The 16,904-nt window shown below is 37.3% G+C and overlaps 1 protein-coding gene across 17 annotated transcripts; it reads right to left on the bottom strand.

The window, feature by feature from the left end:
* Positions 1 to 280: 280 nt before the first annotated feature.
* LOC112773260 (uncharacterized) lies at positions 281 to 13,285 on the bottom strand. 17 transcript variants are annotated; one of them, XM_025818332.3, is made up of 19 exons: positions 12,927 to 13,285; positions 12,287 to 12,340; positions 11,451 to 11,687; positions 4,368 to 4,515; positions 4,228 to 4,278; positions 3,969 to 4,144; positions 3,579 to 3,650; positions 3,377 to 3,488; positions 2,883 to 2,967; positions 2,731 to 2,782; positions 2,594 to 2,655; positions 2,400 to 2,515; positions 2,201 to 2,316; positions 1,965 to 2,033; positions 1,762 to 1,819; positions 1,459 to 1,532; positions 1,053 to 1,140; positions 846 to 925; positions 281 to 684 (listed from the first exon to the last, which is right to left on the bottom strand). In XM_025818332.3, the coding sequence occupies exons 3-19, from the start codon at positions 11,466 to 11,468 to the stop codon at positions 622 to 624; spliced, it is 1,440 nt and encodes a 479-aa protein (XP_025674117.1). In that variant the 5' UTR covers positions 11,469 to 11,687; positions 12,287 to 12,340; positions 12,927 to 13,285; the 3' UTR covers positions 281 to 621. The 17 variants fall into 17 exon arrangements, with proteins under 17 accessions (XP_025674117.1, XP_025674121.1, XP_072082376.1 ...); XM_025818336.3 differs by having other exon boundaries at positions 1,092 to 1,140; XM_072226275.1 differs by having other exon boundaries at positions 11,451 to 11,717; positions 12,927 to 13,272.
* Between the last annotated feature and the right edge of the window lie 3,619 nt (positions 13,286 to 16,904).

Genomic DNA, 16,904 nt, shown 5'->3' with positions numbered 1-16,904 from the left:
TTTCCTAATTTAAATAAAAAAATCCCAATTTTTAATATCTAAAATTTTTATAAATTTTTTTAGCAGCTATTTTCTGTTGCAATTAGTGTGGTCTTTAATCCAACACTTCCCACATATAAATTAGGTTAAATGTCTATACAAAAATAATAATCCATATGGCATATGGCGCATTCTTCCAAAATCCTACATCATAAATCATTCATTCGAGTTTAAGATGATAGTAAAGCATGTCTAGGACCCATTTACAGGTCATATACTATGGTGAAAAAGAAACTAGTAGTTCATGTAAGCATCTGTGTTATAAGTTATAACTTGTAAATGGAACTAGTATCTCATGCACGCATCTATGTTATAACTTGTAATTGAGTTATGCATTACATTACATAGACCTGAAACCCAGAATCTCCCTTCCCTTTCATACGTCCTTATGATGAAGCATCCAAATACAATCCCATACTAACTCCTATCCGATGAAGCCTAAAATAATAATATCGAAATTCAACGACTATACATAATTTATCAATGCTTGTGTTATAGCTTACATGTTCTCAAGAATGACTTGACCCCCATTTAAATTCAAATGGGCTTCCAAAAGGAACATGGCCAATCATGGAAGTGAGACTACCAACTAAGGAGATTCTTCGACTGCTGTAGTTTCGCATTATAGGAGCTTTCCATTTCCTCCTGAATATTATTTCACAGTTAGCAATGCACAAGAAACAAAATGCAACTTGCGTTTCCTCTCTCATTTTTGCAGACATTCCAAAAGCATTTTAAAACGTGCCACATTGTTGTCAAGCTAGAAATAGGTAATACTTAATAGAGAATGAAGAACTGATTCAAACCTTGCAAATTTTCAGTAATGGCTGAAGGAAGGATGACCTAAAGAGCTTGATGGCATTTGCAAGTGAAGTTTTATTCCATTCTGCCATAAGTCAAGGTGACGAAAGCCATTAGTTGGGAAAATCTTGATTCTTGAACAAGATGTAAAAATAGAACAATAATTATATGCATGGAAAACTAATTATTGCCATGACATGCAAAAATTCTACCAGAAAGAAACCTAAGTATTGTCAGAGTATCAAACAAACCTCCTTCAACATCAGACCTCAAGCCCTCCCTATTCAGCTCTTCCAAAAGCTGCAATTTTAAAATTTTCACAAATATTAAACATACATCATCCAAATGGAGTAATCAGTAATGTGAATAAGTTCAAGCATTTTTTTCAGTTCAACCACTTCCACATGGTAAATTGCATTAGTAAAGGGTGGGACCAGAAGAGACAACATTAAAGTGCAGCAATTCCCAAGTATTCAACTATTTATAGAATACTCCTCATATTTCAAGTTTGGCAAATAGTTGGCAAAATAAATCCAACCCTCCTTTCCAGAAGGATGAAGATAACCATTATAGTGTGCATATTTTAGTTAAGTAAGAAGATAGTCATTGTAGTTGTACCTGGATAAGGGTTGGCACCGTCGTGGGATCAAATTCTTCACAATTATTTGGGTTGATGGGGACACAAACACGGCCTACAAGGAAGAAATAGCCATGGCATGTTATAAGCCCTAACTAACTAACACACTTATCCCTATTTTCATAGGGACGATGCACTATCTAACCCGAAACAAAGGAGGATAAATTTTCTCTTTTAATATTCTTATAGCAATTACAAATTAAAAACAAAAATATGACTTAAGAGTCAATAGACACTTAAATCAACAACTTGCTATCAAGAAAAAGTTGATATGGAAAACATACCTGTTTTTGGGTGCACACAGAAGGGTGCTTTGAGCAAATGGTTCATATGTTTAGAAACCTAAAATATAAATACGTCCAGCCAAATAAGTAAAGAAAATTGTGTTATGAGGACTGAGGAATAAATATGAATGCATAAGTTCGAAGCCAATATGAAAACCATCAACAAGAATACATGGGGAAAGAATGCCAAATATTAGACGAACCTCCATATCAAGCCTAGGATATGTATAGGTGAACACAATCTCTTCAACACACCTACGCACCCCTTGTGCCTATGGAAACGCAAAGGAAAACAACAACAACAATAAAAATATCAGTATCTAGTTTGTACAATGAAGCATCTAATTACTCAAGAAAGTCATAGCTGCACATATTTGATGCCATTAACCAATTGCTCCCAAAAAAACAGCATGCCTCAATACAAATGAGACTTCCATACCTTATGTTTTTGCAGCAACTGTTTAAGCTGCTCCCATCGAACAATATTAATGTCTTCTTTTGCACTAGAAGACCGCCTACTTTCTTGCCACTTTCCTCGAAGTTCAGAAGCAATAGCTGCAAATACAATTTACTCATTATATGCCAGATGATAGCAGGAAATCCACAAGCATCATCATACAGTGATAGGAGAAAAATACATTGATCAGGAATCATCTCTAGGATCTTTTCATATCTCTCCTCGCTAGAAAGTAAATTTTGACTTGTAAGCAGTTTTGTCTCAAAATATTCCTTGAGAACTTCAGTATATGATCTCCTACAGATATGAAATGTTATTCAGGACATTGAATTATGGATTTAGCTAGGAAGGTCAGTTATTCACTATCGAACTTACGCCAGAAAGGGATGCAGAACTTGACCCATCAAGGAAACCTTCTTATAGTTATTTTCATTTCCCTGGAAAGAATATAAATCAAAGATATACTTAATACATGACTCGTAAACTAGATTATTAGTACAAAACTATCATACCTTGTAGACACGAAAATAGTCCGCAACTGCTGCTCTCTGCTCATTAGACAACCTGTAAGTGTAATGGTAACATTTGAAAATATGTTTATGGCCCTTAGTAGCCAAACCAAACCAAAAACAAGTTTTAACTATATAGTGTCTCATGGCCTCACCGTCTTGCCTTTCTATCACAGACCCAACAATGTACACCACGCCGACCACTATATACCCAGAGAATATGTCTAAACCCAAAGTCATCTGAAAGAATAAATCAACACAATAATTAAGCTTGAGTGCATCAGAAGACATTACTTCCAAATAACTATCTGACAGTAGGGGTGCACATCGGCCAGGCCAGGCCGAGTTTAGTTAGACCTGGAACCGGCCCTAATATAGCACTGGGTAAAAAAAAGCAAACCCAACAAAATATGCCTCGGGTCTGGGCCGGGTTTCAGGTCGAGCTGGGTCTTGAACACCCCTATCTGACAGCACAAAGAATGGTGCATAGACAATAGAGGGATATACAATAGTAGTATACACAAGTAAATGTTAGTAAAGGCCAAAGAGACAACTTTAGTCTCGCACTTTCATTTCAAACAATGTATAAATCACAAATTCTACGCTAGCTTTCAGTCTTTCACAGTATGTATAAAATGCACAAAATTACCTCTTAAGGAAGTATCTATTACTTTGACAGCTACAGTCATTAATGGCCAGCAATTGAGACAAACATCAGCACCTGAGCAGCAGTATCTAACATCATCATAATCTGACATATCCTACACATGATAATTAACCAACAAATGTTAAGAATCCCACAAAGAAGTAGAAAAACTCACAAGTACATTTTAATTTGAAGAGCTTCTTACTATATCAAAAATCAGCTCCCTCTCAACCGGAGTGAGAACATTATCTCCAGCATAAGCATTCCTATGTGCAGGCTGTAATACATTTAAAATAGACATCAGAATTCTTCCAAAAGTATCCTACATTACAGATTTTAGGTGGGGTATTTATGAGTTGGTGTGCTATATTTATTACTCCCCTATATGTTGCTTATTTCTCTGGTCACAACACCCAACAATTCACACAATCAGTAATATCATCTTTCTCTCTTTTGTCTAGTTAGTAGTTACTCTATTATTTCCACTGAATAACCATGAATCTTAACACAGACTATTTAGTGAATTCAAAAATATATGCATCAATATCCTTCAGGATTAAGAGAGAATTAAAAGAAACAAGCTTTCATATCTTACGTTGAGGTTGTAGATGGGTCCAATATCTATCTTTAACGGGCACTTGTCTTTGATGGAGTTTTCAAGTTCGGTGGCACTATTGAAGGTATTGTAGCGCACAAATATATCGTTATCTAGGGTGTACGAGAATTCCCTTCGTCCCAAGTAAGATGAATCACAAGCAGGATGCTTCCCATCTACAAATACAAAAACAAAAATATAAAAAAGATTAAAAGAAAAGATTATGACAGTAGACTGGTAGAATGGAATTTAAGCTTACCGTTGCCGTATGACATCCATCTATATAAATCAGCATGAGGAAACAGCTTACCTGAGGTCCAAAATATCAATGAATAAGCATAATTATATAATTATTATGAAATTTTAGGAATAATGAAATAGGAAGAGAAATTAAGTTACTGTAATATATTTTCAGATAACTGGGGTTGAACTCATTAGGAAGGGCCGCGATTTGGCCTTGCTGAGGCAGTTTTGGTTCATCAATGAGCATGTCATCGCTTTCTTTATAAGCTCCTTGGCGAGTCATTTTGCGACGGTTGTTGGGGATCTGAAATTGAAGTGTGGAGATGTATAAGACTAATCGAAAACAGCTTAGAGAGACAGCGGAAATAGCAGATTGGAGCAGATGGCAGGAACCAGGGGTATTTGTGATGCGAATTGGCTCGGTTTTGATAGGAAAAACCATCTGATCCTATCGTACCGAATTTAATTGGATTGGTTTGGTTCGGATTTTTTGGTTTTTAAAACTAGTTTAAAATCCTAACATGTCCAAATCATATTTGATGTACTAAAAACCTGTTTTTATGCTATTTTCAGCCAATAAAATGAAAAAAAAAATACCAATATATGAGAAGTAACAACGTTAAATTTCATAAACTGCAATCATACAACACAATAACTAACAAAATTCAAAGTTCAACAAATAAAAACATAGTTCTTGATTTAAACTCAAGTTCAGCAATGACAAAGCAAAAACAAAGGTTTTCATAGTTTCCATTTGAATTTTCCAACCACATTTTAATTATTCCATTCATTCACTTGAAGGTCTTGAAGTTACAACCAAGGTTGCGAGAACCGGACCAGTCATTGAACCGGTTAAGTAACTGGTTCAATGGTTCAATGGTTCAACCGGAATTGAACCGTGGTTGAACCGGTTTAATTAAATATATAATAAAATTTATTAAAAAATTAACTCTCCCATATGTAAATTTCTGTTAGTCAATCAAGCATTCTCCAAGACATCCAAAACATGTATCCAACCTAAGAATCACAAGCATAATTCAACCAAATCATATGAAGCCATATAGTAAATTCAATACAGAGTTGTGGCAATGTTTTTATTTTGAATCAATAACAGCAAAACAACAATTCACCAAAACAAATACAACAGATTGAATTTAAAAACCAATCTCAGCCGAATTAATAAATTAAACAATTGAATTTATAACTCAATCTCAGCAGAATTAATTCAATTTGAACGGACTGAATTCAAATAAAAATTCAAAACATTAATATCTCAAAATTCAGCAGAATAATCAATATACATCATATGCATGATCAGAATAAATTTCAAATTTCAGAGGGATAGAGTCAGGGAGATAGAAACAGGGAGAGTTAGAGACTGAGACTTGAGACCTGAGAGGCTTGAAGGCTTGAAGCAGAGAAGAAGAGACTTGAGACCTGAGACCTGAGACCTGAGAGGGTTGAAGCAGAGACTAGAGACTTGAGACACGACGAAAGGTAGTCGCTTTGACTGCGAGACTCCACGCGAAGAGAAACAACGACAGTGAGACACAGTTTGGAGCATAGAAGCAGAAACGACGCCAGCGAGGAGGGGAGAAGCAGAAATGACGAGGGGAGAAGCGGCGACAACCCAGGGCGAGGAGCAAAGAAGCGGCGACGACCCACGGCAAGAGCAGCAAAGTGGCGACGACCCACGGCGACAGAGAGAGCTCGGACAGAGAGAGCGACAGAGAGAGAAGGGAGAGAAGGGTCCGGTGATGGGTTTGAGCTTAGAAGTGGGATGGTGGGTGGTGGCTGTTCTTCGAATTCGAAGAGAAGAGAGGATTGGGTGGGATTAGGGTTTTCTGCTGGTGTGAGAGAGAGACAGAGAAAGGGGTGGGGTGGGGTGCTATCACTTATCAGCAAGGTTCAGAAAACCGGACCGGTCATCGAACCGCTCTAGTTATTGATTCACTAGTTCATTGGTTCAACCGGTTCAACCGTGGTTCAACCGGAAAAACCGTTTTATAATAAACACCTGATTCTATAAAAATTCAATGAATAAAGCAACTGGTTCTAAACACTCTTCTACTGCATTTTTTTACTTCAAAAGAGGATCATAAACAACTAGTTCTATGAATAAACAAACTACAATGATATGCAATGCCAAAAATAGGCCAATGATAAAATAATAAAGGGTTTCTCTCTTCAATTCTATGTTCAAGCTTGTAGCATACCAGAATCAACAGAATAATACCATTAAAATAGTCTTCCTTCTTAATTCTTATATACCTCAAAGAATTTCCTACAAAATGAAAATTGAACACAACACACAGCTTTAAAACAAAAACAAAACAACACTCAGAAATCAATCACCTCTTCTAAACACAGCCTTAAAACAAAACAGAACAACATTCAGAGTATGAGCATTAATCACAAAAAATTGATTTCTGAAACAACAAAAACAGCAGAACAACATTCAGAGTTTGAGCATTGATCACAAAATATTGATTTATGAAACAAAACAAAAACAGAAGAACAACATTCAGTGTTTGAGCATTGATAACAAAAAATTGATTTCTGAAACAAAACAAACACTGCAAAACCAACAGAACAGCATTTAGAGTTTGAGCATTGATCACAAAAAATTAATTTCTGAAACAAAGCAAACAATCAACAAAACAATGAAAACAGAAATTTTTTTCCTTCAGAAGAAGAAAACAATGAAAACATGAAGCATATAATAAATCAATGATCACCAATATCCAGCAAGAATCTCAAAGATAACAATAAATACACAACAACAATTTAGCAAATAAACAAGAACAAGACCTAAATAGAAAATCCAACAAATTAAATCACAGAAACCTAACAATTTAGCAAATTAAAACAACAGCAGCCCAACAATTTAGCAAATTATCAACTTAACAAGTTCAAGAACAGAAAATCACAACAAAAATAAATAAATAAAAATAACAGAAGAACAACAGAACAACAACACCAGAACAATTAGCAAATTAACAAGTTCACACTAACAGTTAAAATTTACCAGAAGAACACTAATGCAAGTGGAATCATCATGCTAATATGTTTTCTACAAAGGTGCTATTTGTGCAGCTAAAATTTCCTAATTACTAAGATCCAATTATTCTAATTTCACGTGCAATCAACTTACTAAGTTTCTAAAAGCTAGAAATGATAAAACCAACCGGAAATATGGTTAAAGCATTTCATCAAACATGTTGAGTGCGGTAAACTTGAAACGAAATAAGAGAATTCAAAGCTTAGTATCAATGTGATAGAGAAGAGAACATAACTATTGTATACTTTAATTCAGTCTATGAAAAAAATCCAAACCACTGCCAAATCAAATAGTTACTTATTGTAATAGAAATAAGAAGTTGCAGAGTTTGAAGCAGATTATTGGTGTTGTGTGAGTGTATTGTCTGGTGGTGGGTTTAGGGAACTCACGGCGGCAACAAAAGAGAGCAGTTCGACGGCTAGGTGGAGCGCGCGGGTTGGTTGCAGAGTTTGAAGCAGGGCAACGTGACTTCCAGACGAACGCGAACCCGAACGGTGAACGGCGAGTGAACGCGAACGGTGAACGGCGAGTGAACGCGAACGGTGAACGCCGAGCAAACTTGAACGACGAAGAACGCGAACGAAGACGACGGACGCCGAGCTCGAGGAAGCAGCTGCGATCGGTGACAGCGAACGGGGGTTGAAGACTTGGAGCACGAGGGAAGCTAGATAGACGGACGGACGGACGGACGGCGGCAGTATGCCACTCCTTGAGGCGGCGTTGGTGTAGGCTTACAGTGCTAGGGTTTTTTGGCTGAGTTTATGTCAATGAAAGAAAGGGAGGGAGAAAGGGAGAAAGAAACGGAGCAGAACCAAGAGAAAGTAAGCAAATAAAAAACGACGCCGTTTCTTTTAAACAGATCGTTCCCTGTCCGGTTCAACCGGCTGGAAACCGACTGGTTCGACGGTTCTCCTCCGATTTTTAGAGAAACGGTTTTAGGGGGCAAATCGGACCGTGATTGCTGCCGATTCACAGTTAGACTCAAAGGTTTGAAAAACCGGACCGATCATCAAACCGTTCTAATTATTGGTTCATTGGTTCACTGGTCTAACCAGTGATTCAACCAGAAAAACCGTTTTAAAATAAAATAATAAATAAATTATAAATAAACATCCTAAAATATAATTATAGTATAATATAAATATTAAAATAATTTTCAAATTTAAAAAACTACATTAAATGCCATCAATCAAATTCATATAATCTTATTAATATACAAACTCAAGTTAAATAGTATAAAAAAATATCAAATATTAAATGTCAACATATAATCTAAATTTAACTTTTGGTTTAACTTGTGTAGTCGAATAATTTGGCTGGGGATTTAAATTATCGGGTAGTCCTTTTAGTTATAAAATACATAAGAAAAAAAAAAGGCACCATGATAATAAAAATTAAAGATTCTTTGAACATTGAAAACCAAGCATTATATCAAAAGTTACAAACAATTCGGAATGATTCCTGGAAAGCAACAGATGCTACCAAATAATACTGCCTGTATTCCTGTAATAATTGGTACAGATGGATCAAATAAATAAACAAGACAACATTACACTAAAATTAAGTAATTGCCAGTACCACTTTACTTTGGTGTTCAATTGTTCAAATGGAAGCAGGTCAATTTGTACATGATACAAGGAACTAAATTACATTGGTCAGCAAGGTCTAGAACATATAACATCATCTATGCACACAGAACCAACATGGCAACATAAGTAGGGTGAAGGAAAAATTCAGTTATGAGGGAGTGGAGATAAATGTGAGAAAAGCAGAGAGAATGCATAAAAAATCATGGAGAAAGAGTCTGAGGTTTGGGCAAGGAGGAATAATACCCTCTATGTTCTATGATATCTCTATTTCTCTGCTATTTCTATACCTAATACCATTGAGATCACAAGAATTTCCTCTGATACTTCAGCAAATCAATTACAGATTCTGTAATCAATATCTTAATTCCTACTATTATTACTACTACTACTACTTAAGTCCTTTCTTGTTGAGATGCATAACTGGACGGACTTGTTAACAATTTGCAACTACAAAACCAGTAAAACCAGCAACTACAAAACAAAGCCATTAGCAAATTTGAACAAAAAAATTAGGAGCCATCAGCAACTAGTAAACCAGAGTAACAAACTAACAGAGCCATCAGTAAACTAACAGAGCAATCGAGCCATTGAGCAATTAGAAAACAGTCACACTAAAACCGAGTAACAAATTAACAAGTAAAAACAGCCACAAGCCCACAACACAACACAACACAATGAACATAAACAGAAATTGAACAGTTCACAGATGAAGTTCCAGAAATTGAACAGTTCACAGAGCAAGTTCATATAAATTGAACAGTTCACAGATGAAGTTCCAGAAAATTAAACAGAAATCTAAGTTCAGCTCACAGAGGAAGTTGAGCTGCAAAATAGAAGACCAGCCAGCTTAATTTTCAGATTTTTTATTTCTTATGCTCAGCAGCAAACAAAAATTGAGCCGAGGACCAAACACAAATTGACCAACAAATAGAAATTGTGCAACAAACAGGAATTGAGCTGCAAAATAGAAGACCAGCCACATCCAGTTAATTTTCAGATTATTAATTTTTTATGCTAACCAACAAACAGAAATTGAGCAGAGGAACGAAGAAGGAAGAAGATGAGCACTGAGCAGAGGAAGTTCACAGAGCAAGTTCACAGAAATTGAACAGTTCACAGATGAAGTTCACAGAAAATTAAACAGAAATCTAAGTTCAGTTCACAGAGGAAGTTCACAGAGTATCAATTTCATGCATGTTTCTACCGGGGTCGATGGAAGAACATGAGCAGAGGCGAAGGACAAAGAAGATGAGCAGAGGACGAGTCACTCACCTGGGGTCGATGGAGGGCTACCGGTGTTGACTGTTGAGGACCGTGCGATGAGAGGGCTACTGCGCGCTGGTGTTGAGAAGATGAAGACGATGGAGATGGAGGGCTACTGGGCAGGAACCACGCGACGATGGAGATTGGAGGGTTACTGGGGCTGAGGATGGCGACACCAGGGGACGAAGGATGGCGACAGGGGGGCTATGGTTCAGGGCGGCTAGGGTTCTCCATTGGAGATGATTCAGATGAATCATGAATGAAGGGGGCGGGGGGGGGGTGGGGGTGGGGTGTTCCGCCAGCGGGTCGGGTCGGGTTCATTTTTTTTAAAAAAAATCATAAAACGACGTCGTTTAGTGTAACTGGCCGGTCAACGATTCAGTCCAACCGGCCGGTTTTTGGCCGGTTCGCTGGTTCTTGAGCGGTTCTTCTTTGCACGATTTTCAGATGAGGACCGGATCGTTTGTAGCATCGGTTCGCGGTTAAACCGGTCAAACCGGCCGGTCCGGTCCGATTTTCACAACTTTGGTTAGACTAATCGAACAGGCCGGTCTGATACGGTTTTCAGATCAGCTTCAATTTTTCTTTTCTTTTTTTCCCTCAGTGTCAAAACGACGCCGTTTGGTGGATTTTGAAAAAACCGGTCCTTACAAAAACCCAACTGGTTCAGTCGGTTCAACAGTTAACTATCGATTTGACCGATTTTTCACCGTTTTTTTTCAGGACAATTTTGGAGATGGACCGGACCAGCTAGATGATCGGTTTCCAATTAATCCGGTTGAACCGACCGGTCCAGTCCGGTTTTCAGAACATTGCGAGGCATCGAGAATAAAACTAGTTTTCCCGTCTAAAGAGGGGTTGTTCCAGCCGGGGATGCTTAATTGTTTTGAAAAAGGGGATAAACGACGTCGTTTAATGCCAAAACTCCAAACTCTAATTTTACTCCTCACTCGTCCCTCTCACACTCAACATCCCTCTTAGCCTCTAAAACAAGGTTCTGAAAACCGAACCGGTCATCGAACCGCTCTAACTACTGGTTCACTGGTTTATAGGTTCAACCGGTTCAACCGTGGTTCAACCGAAAAAACCGTTTTATAAAAAATAATAATTAAAATATAAATAAACACACAAAAATATAATTATAGACTAATAATCTTTGAAATATTATCTAAATTAAAATTATTTCAATCAACCACAATATTATAATCTCATCCAAATACAAACACAAAAGTCAAATAACAAAAAAAATAAATAATCAATCACAAACCATTCAATTATTCACCATATTCATATTACATGTCAATTTGCTGCATAGAGAATACTAACATTTTGAGTGTTGTTCATTCAGCAATAGAGAGTATGTAAAGGTAGGATTGGGTGAATTAGAGAGATGGTGTATTGAGGCCACTCATGAGGTGAGCACCAATCAACCATTTGAGATCATTCCTTCTATTCCATATTTATATCATAACCTGAATCTATCATGTCATGCACAGTATGTTGGCTCAGCCTGGGAGGAACTGAAACATATTGAGCAAGTTGTAGGATTCAGCCTGGGAGGAACTGAAACACATTGAGCAAGTTGTAGGATTCCTAGTAAAAGTCAGTTTTACAGAATCTTAAATTCATATTCAAACAATCAAACAAAAAGAAAGTCAATATTGCTCATCTTCCATTCAATTCTTAATCTCAAGTATTGCATCAGAAACCCAAAAAAACATTTAATGAAGTAACAAAGGAGCTCTGCCCAGTGAGTGTCCTCTTTTCAATTTATAGCTACCTGTAGATTGATATACCTCAATTCCATTCTCTTTCTAATAACAAGAACAATTAATTCAGATCAACATCATGAACAATTTATATACTTAACAATTTATAAAATTAACAAATTATCAAAAGGTCAAGAACAACATAACAACTTAACAATCTAAAATTTAAAAGTTAAGAACAGCACTAAAACATTAATTTATCAAATTAACAAGTTAATAAGATCAATTAGAATTGAAAATCAAAATAACAAGAACAACTAAAGCTTTAAAATACAGCAAACCAACAAGAAAACAAAAACTTGAACAACATACTAATCATTAAAAACAACAATTAAATAAAATAATAACTGAATAATTAATACAAGAAAGAACAAGTAAAGGAAAATAAATTACCTTAGGCTGGAGCATGTTCTGAAATTCGAACAGAACAGGGAGAGGGAGCTGGAGCTTTGAAATGCAACGGAAATGGTTGACCAGAAACAGAATGGTGGTACATGACAGCAACCAGCAACCAGCAATTACAAAACAACAATTACACTAAGATTGGTACATTATGAAACAGAGCCAGTAACCAGAGCAATTACAAAAAATCACAAAATATTAAAATGAAATTTTGAACAAAATTTTCATAAATTAAAAGGAAGAAGAACCAAGTATCCAGAAATTAAACAGAACCAGTAACCAGAGCAAAATTAAAAAGAAGAGCCAGTAACCAGAGCCACTAACATTCCAAGCAAACATGAGAAGAGGGAAATTCCAGGGAATAATCTGACCAGCAACACCGATCGGTTCATACAATGTTTGCACATGATATTGCCCATCAGCAATGTTTTCAATGTTTGCAATGTTTCCAATATCAATATTACAGGCTTAGCAACCCATTAATCTCATAGATAATTTGCATAGTGATACACAATAAAAAAAAAAATTAATAGTAGCAAGGTTGAAATCAAGAACATCAGAAACAAATCACAGATTAACTGATTAACCAACAAACTAAAACCACAATTACAGTTACAAAAATAAAAAATACCTTCGAGGAAAGGGCCGCGCGATGGAACAGAGCAGACGCCGCTGAAGGGACAGGAGCGCGGTGGAACAGAGCTGGCGCGGCGGGACAGTGGCTGCGCGATGGAGGCTTCGACGATCGAACGGTGGCTGCGCGATGGAGGGAAGGAAGTTTGCAATGTTTGCTGCACGAAGGAAGGGAAGTGAGGGAGCAAGCGGTGGCTGTTCAAAGTTGGAAGTTGCGACGGCGACGGTAGCAGGCGGTGGTTGGACGGAAGTGAGGGAGTGAGGGAAGAGCAGGAGTTCGATGAGAGAAGCTCTGGACAGTGGCTAAGTGTGAGAGAGGCAAAGAACGCGTTTTGGTAAGAGACGAAGTTAGGGTTCAGGGCTCCACCACACAAAAACGACAGCGTTTCAGCAAAATTCAAAAAACCGGCCGGGTCACGGTTCGGTTCGACCGACCGGTTCCTGGCCGGTTCAACGGTTCAACGACGATTTTTAAAATCTGCGGTTTTAGTATCTGACCGATTCATTTTTTGTGTCGGTTCACGGTTCAACCGGTTCGACCGGCCGGTTCGAACCGGTTTTCAGAACCTTGCTCTAAAACACTCTCGTCTTCACTCGCACCACCCACAAGCCAATACCCACGCGAAGCAGCCAGCAACTCGGCTCAATCATTCCGTCGCCGGGTCTCGTCGTGGTTCGTGTGTCGCCACCTTCTTGGCCTCGTTATTGCCGGCTTAGTCAAGCAGAAGCAGAAGCAGCCAGCAACTTGCCCCTGGTTCAGACGTCATCGTCTTCTTACTTCTTGGCCTCGCCGTCGCTGCCTTCTCGCCGGTCTCGTAGCCGAGTCGCCGTGGTTAGTCGCCTTTCCCTATTCCCTCTTTTTCAATTTTCCCTTGTCCCTGTCAACTCTAGTTCACAGCTTCTTGCCTTCTTCTTTAACTAATTAATTAATTTGCCATTTTGCTGTAATTTCTACATTATTATCAAATTGTAGAAATTTCCAGAAAAAATAGAACAATACTTAAATTACAAAAAAAATAGAAAAGAATGTACACATAACATAACCAACATCACACAACAAATAAGCACAATATTAATCAATAAAAAAGGCAAGCAGCTTGAGAGAGACACATTGATCAAAATTCTATAGTTTAGCTAAATGGTGTATATATTGTCCATAAAGAATTCATTGTCAACCCTAGTCCATTGAATAAAAAAAATTATCTAAAAAAAAAAAGAAATAACAGCCAAAGAGATATCAACACTTAACTACTTGGTAGAAGCTAACACAATTAAAGCTAATGCTTGATCATCCCAAACAAAAGAAAAACAACTAATCAATCTTTTGATAAAATAATAATTACACCATCAATAGTACCATTCAACATACGCTAATGTTGAAGTAAAATAGAACAATTGAATTGAAACTCTAAAAGAGGAAGAATCACACAACCATTTATTAAAAATCCATGAAAAAAAAGTTAAGTTCCTTCTCCTTTCACTGAGGAAAACAAGTAAACAGTTTGTGTGCATATTCTATATCTGCGCCAAAATACACAAGATAATAGTTAATGCTATATCTAAAATTCACAAACACATTAATAACAATCAAGTATCAATTCTAAACATAATTAATAATGCAAAAATAAATAATAAACTAGTCACTATTACAAAATACTTTCTCAACTTAAATAAACAAGAGAGTAAAAGATAACACAATCTAAAAATCAAGTCTAATGGGTGATCACAAAGTTGGTGTCTGTTTCTTCATGAGATAACACAATCCATAAACCAAGTCTAAACATAATTAATAATGCAAAAATAAATAATAAACTAGTCACTATTACAAAATACTTTCTCAACTTAAATAAACAAGAGAGTAAAAGATAACACAATCTAAAAACCAAGTCTAATGGGTGATCACAAAGTTGGTGTCTGTTTCTTCATGAGATAACACAATCCATAAACCAAGTCCAACTTAAAAACTAATATTTTTCTCCATAGTTGTACGCTCCTAGAATACCCAAGCATGGGTAGAGAAAAAATAAAGAGCATCAAAACAAAGTCTTACCAAAGACATCAGGAAACAAATCTCAAAGTCACTACATAAAACAAACTCACTAACTCACTGGATTTCCAACAAAGCAATGCTTATTTCAAAATTATCAAATTTCAAGTCATACAAGAACTAGAGGTATCCTCATTTACCTCTCCTGGTTTAAATTCCAAATTCTATATTTTCACAGAAATTCAAGTGTTGAACTCCAAGAGGCATGTTGCCTAACTTTCTTCTACAAGACTAACTAATATATTTTCACAGAAATTTTTGACATACAAACTAACTAAGACGACAATGATTATTTATTTCATTCTACAGGACTCCATCTGTTTTTCTAATTATGATATTAACAGACTAACAGTACTGTATAATTTTATTAGAAACATGATTTAAATTCAGTGACGATTTACAGCAAAATGGCAAATTAATTAATTAGTTAAAGAAGAAGGCAAGAAGCTATGAACTAGGGTTGACAGGGACAAGGGGAAATTGAAAAAGAGGGAACAAGGAAAGGCAACTAACGACGGCGACTCGGCTACGAGACCGGCGAAAAGGCAGCGACGGCGAGGCCAAGAAGCAAGAAGACGATGACGTCTGAACCAGGGGCGAGTTGCTGGCTGCTTCTACTTCTGCTTGACTGAGCCGGTGATAACGAGGCCAAGAAGGTGGCGACACACGAACCATGACAAGACCCGGCGACGGAATGACTGAGCCGAGTTGCTGGCTGCTTCGTGTGAGTATTGGCCTGTGGGTGGTGCGAGTGAAGACGAGAGTGTTTCAGAGACTGAGAGAGATGTTGGGTGTGAGAGGGACGAGTGAGGAGTAAAATTAGGGTTTTGAGTTTTGGCATTAAACGACGTCGTTTATCCCCTTTTTTAAAACAAGGGTAAAGTATATTTTTTGTCCCTAAAGTTTATTAAAAGTTTCAAAAATACCCTTAAGTTTTAATTTGTTTCAATTTTATCCTTAATGTTTTCGATTTTCATCAATTTTATCCTTATCTTCAAATTTTTTGGTCAAACTATGGTCAACATTATTTTTTTCCAATAACACCCTCCAAACCCTCTTCTCTTTCATCATTATCCCCAAACTCACTCAGGAATAGCCCCATCCCTCACTTCCTCTCCGACGGTCTCCTCCGTCGTGTAGTCTACCTCCAGAACAACTCCCTCCCTCTCTAGCCACCTTTCTACGCCGCTCCTCAACCTCACCAACCTCTAGGGACTCAACCTCGCCAACCTCCAGCTACTCAACCTCGCTCACAACCTCCTCTCCAGCGACATTTTCTGGCGACATTTCAATGAACTTCTCCAAATCTCAACACCATCTCATCAACTTGTCCTATAGTGACTTTTTCAGTGGGATTTCGATCACCATCGGAGCTCTAAAGAAGCTCGAACATCTCTGACTTGACTCCAACAACTTCCATGGGACCTTACCTTCAACACTTAGAAACTGAAAGATACAAAACCCCCATGAGAAGAGAAGGTTGTTGATTTCCAATATGATTCCAACAAAGATCGATAAAGATAAAATCTTTTTGTTGAAATCTTTGAGAGCATATTTGAAGATATAGTACCCACAAAGAGGAGAAAATAATTGAGAATCAGAAAGGACATGTACCTCTTGTTTGTTATGGAGTTTTGATCTGTTGTTGCATGGAGCTGTTGTTGTGTTTTGTTGTTGTTGATGTTGCTGTTGCCCATTTTTTATTTTGCTTCTTCTTCTTCTTCTTAAATGTTGATGGATTTGATTTCAAGTGCTTCATTATTCTTGTTGGTTGGAGCCATGGTTAGGGATCGGTGGTGGAATGATGGGTCTTGTAATGGAGTCTTCTTCATGGAAGAGAGAAGGAGGATTTGATATACATCACTTGCGGTGGCCGGAATTGAGGCGCAAATGGCGACGGAAGTGTTGGGTAGCTGTTGTTCTTGATGA

Source organism: Arachis hypogaea, chromosome 18 (assembly GCF_003086295.3).
Source record: "Arachis hypogaea cultivar Tifrunner chromosome 18, arahy.Tifrunner.gnm2.J5K5, whole genome shotgun sequence".
Lineage (NCBI taxonomy): Eukaryota > Viridiplantae > Streptophyta > Magnoliopsida > Fabales > Fabaceae > Arachis > Arachis hypogaea.
Note: the sequence above shows the minus strand (reverse complement) of the source record. Positions and strands in the feature narration are given on the sequence as shown.

Excerpts from the sequence above, each read along its gene's own strand:
- LOC112773260 (XM_025818332.3), bottom strand. Across the intron at positions 2,317-2,399 it reads AGAGATGATTCCTGATCAAT|CTATTGCTTCTGAACTTCGA; the intron begins GTATTTTTCTCC and ends TTGTATTTGCAG. Across the intron at positions 1,533-1,761 it reads CTGTGTGCACCCAAAAACAG|GCCGTGTTTGTGTCCCCATC; the intron begins GTATGTTTTCCA and ends TCTTCCTTGTAG.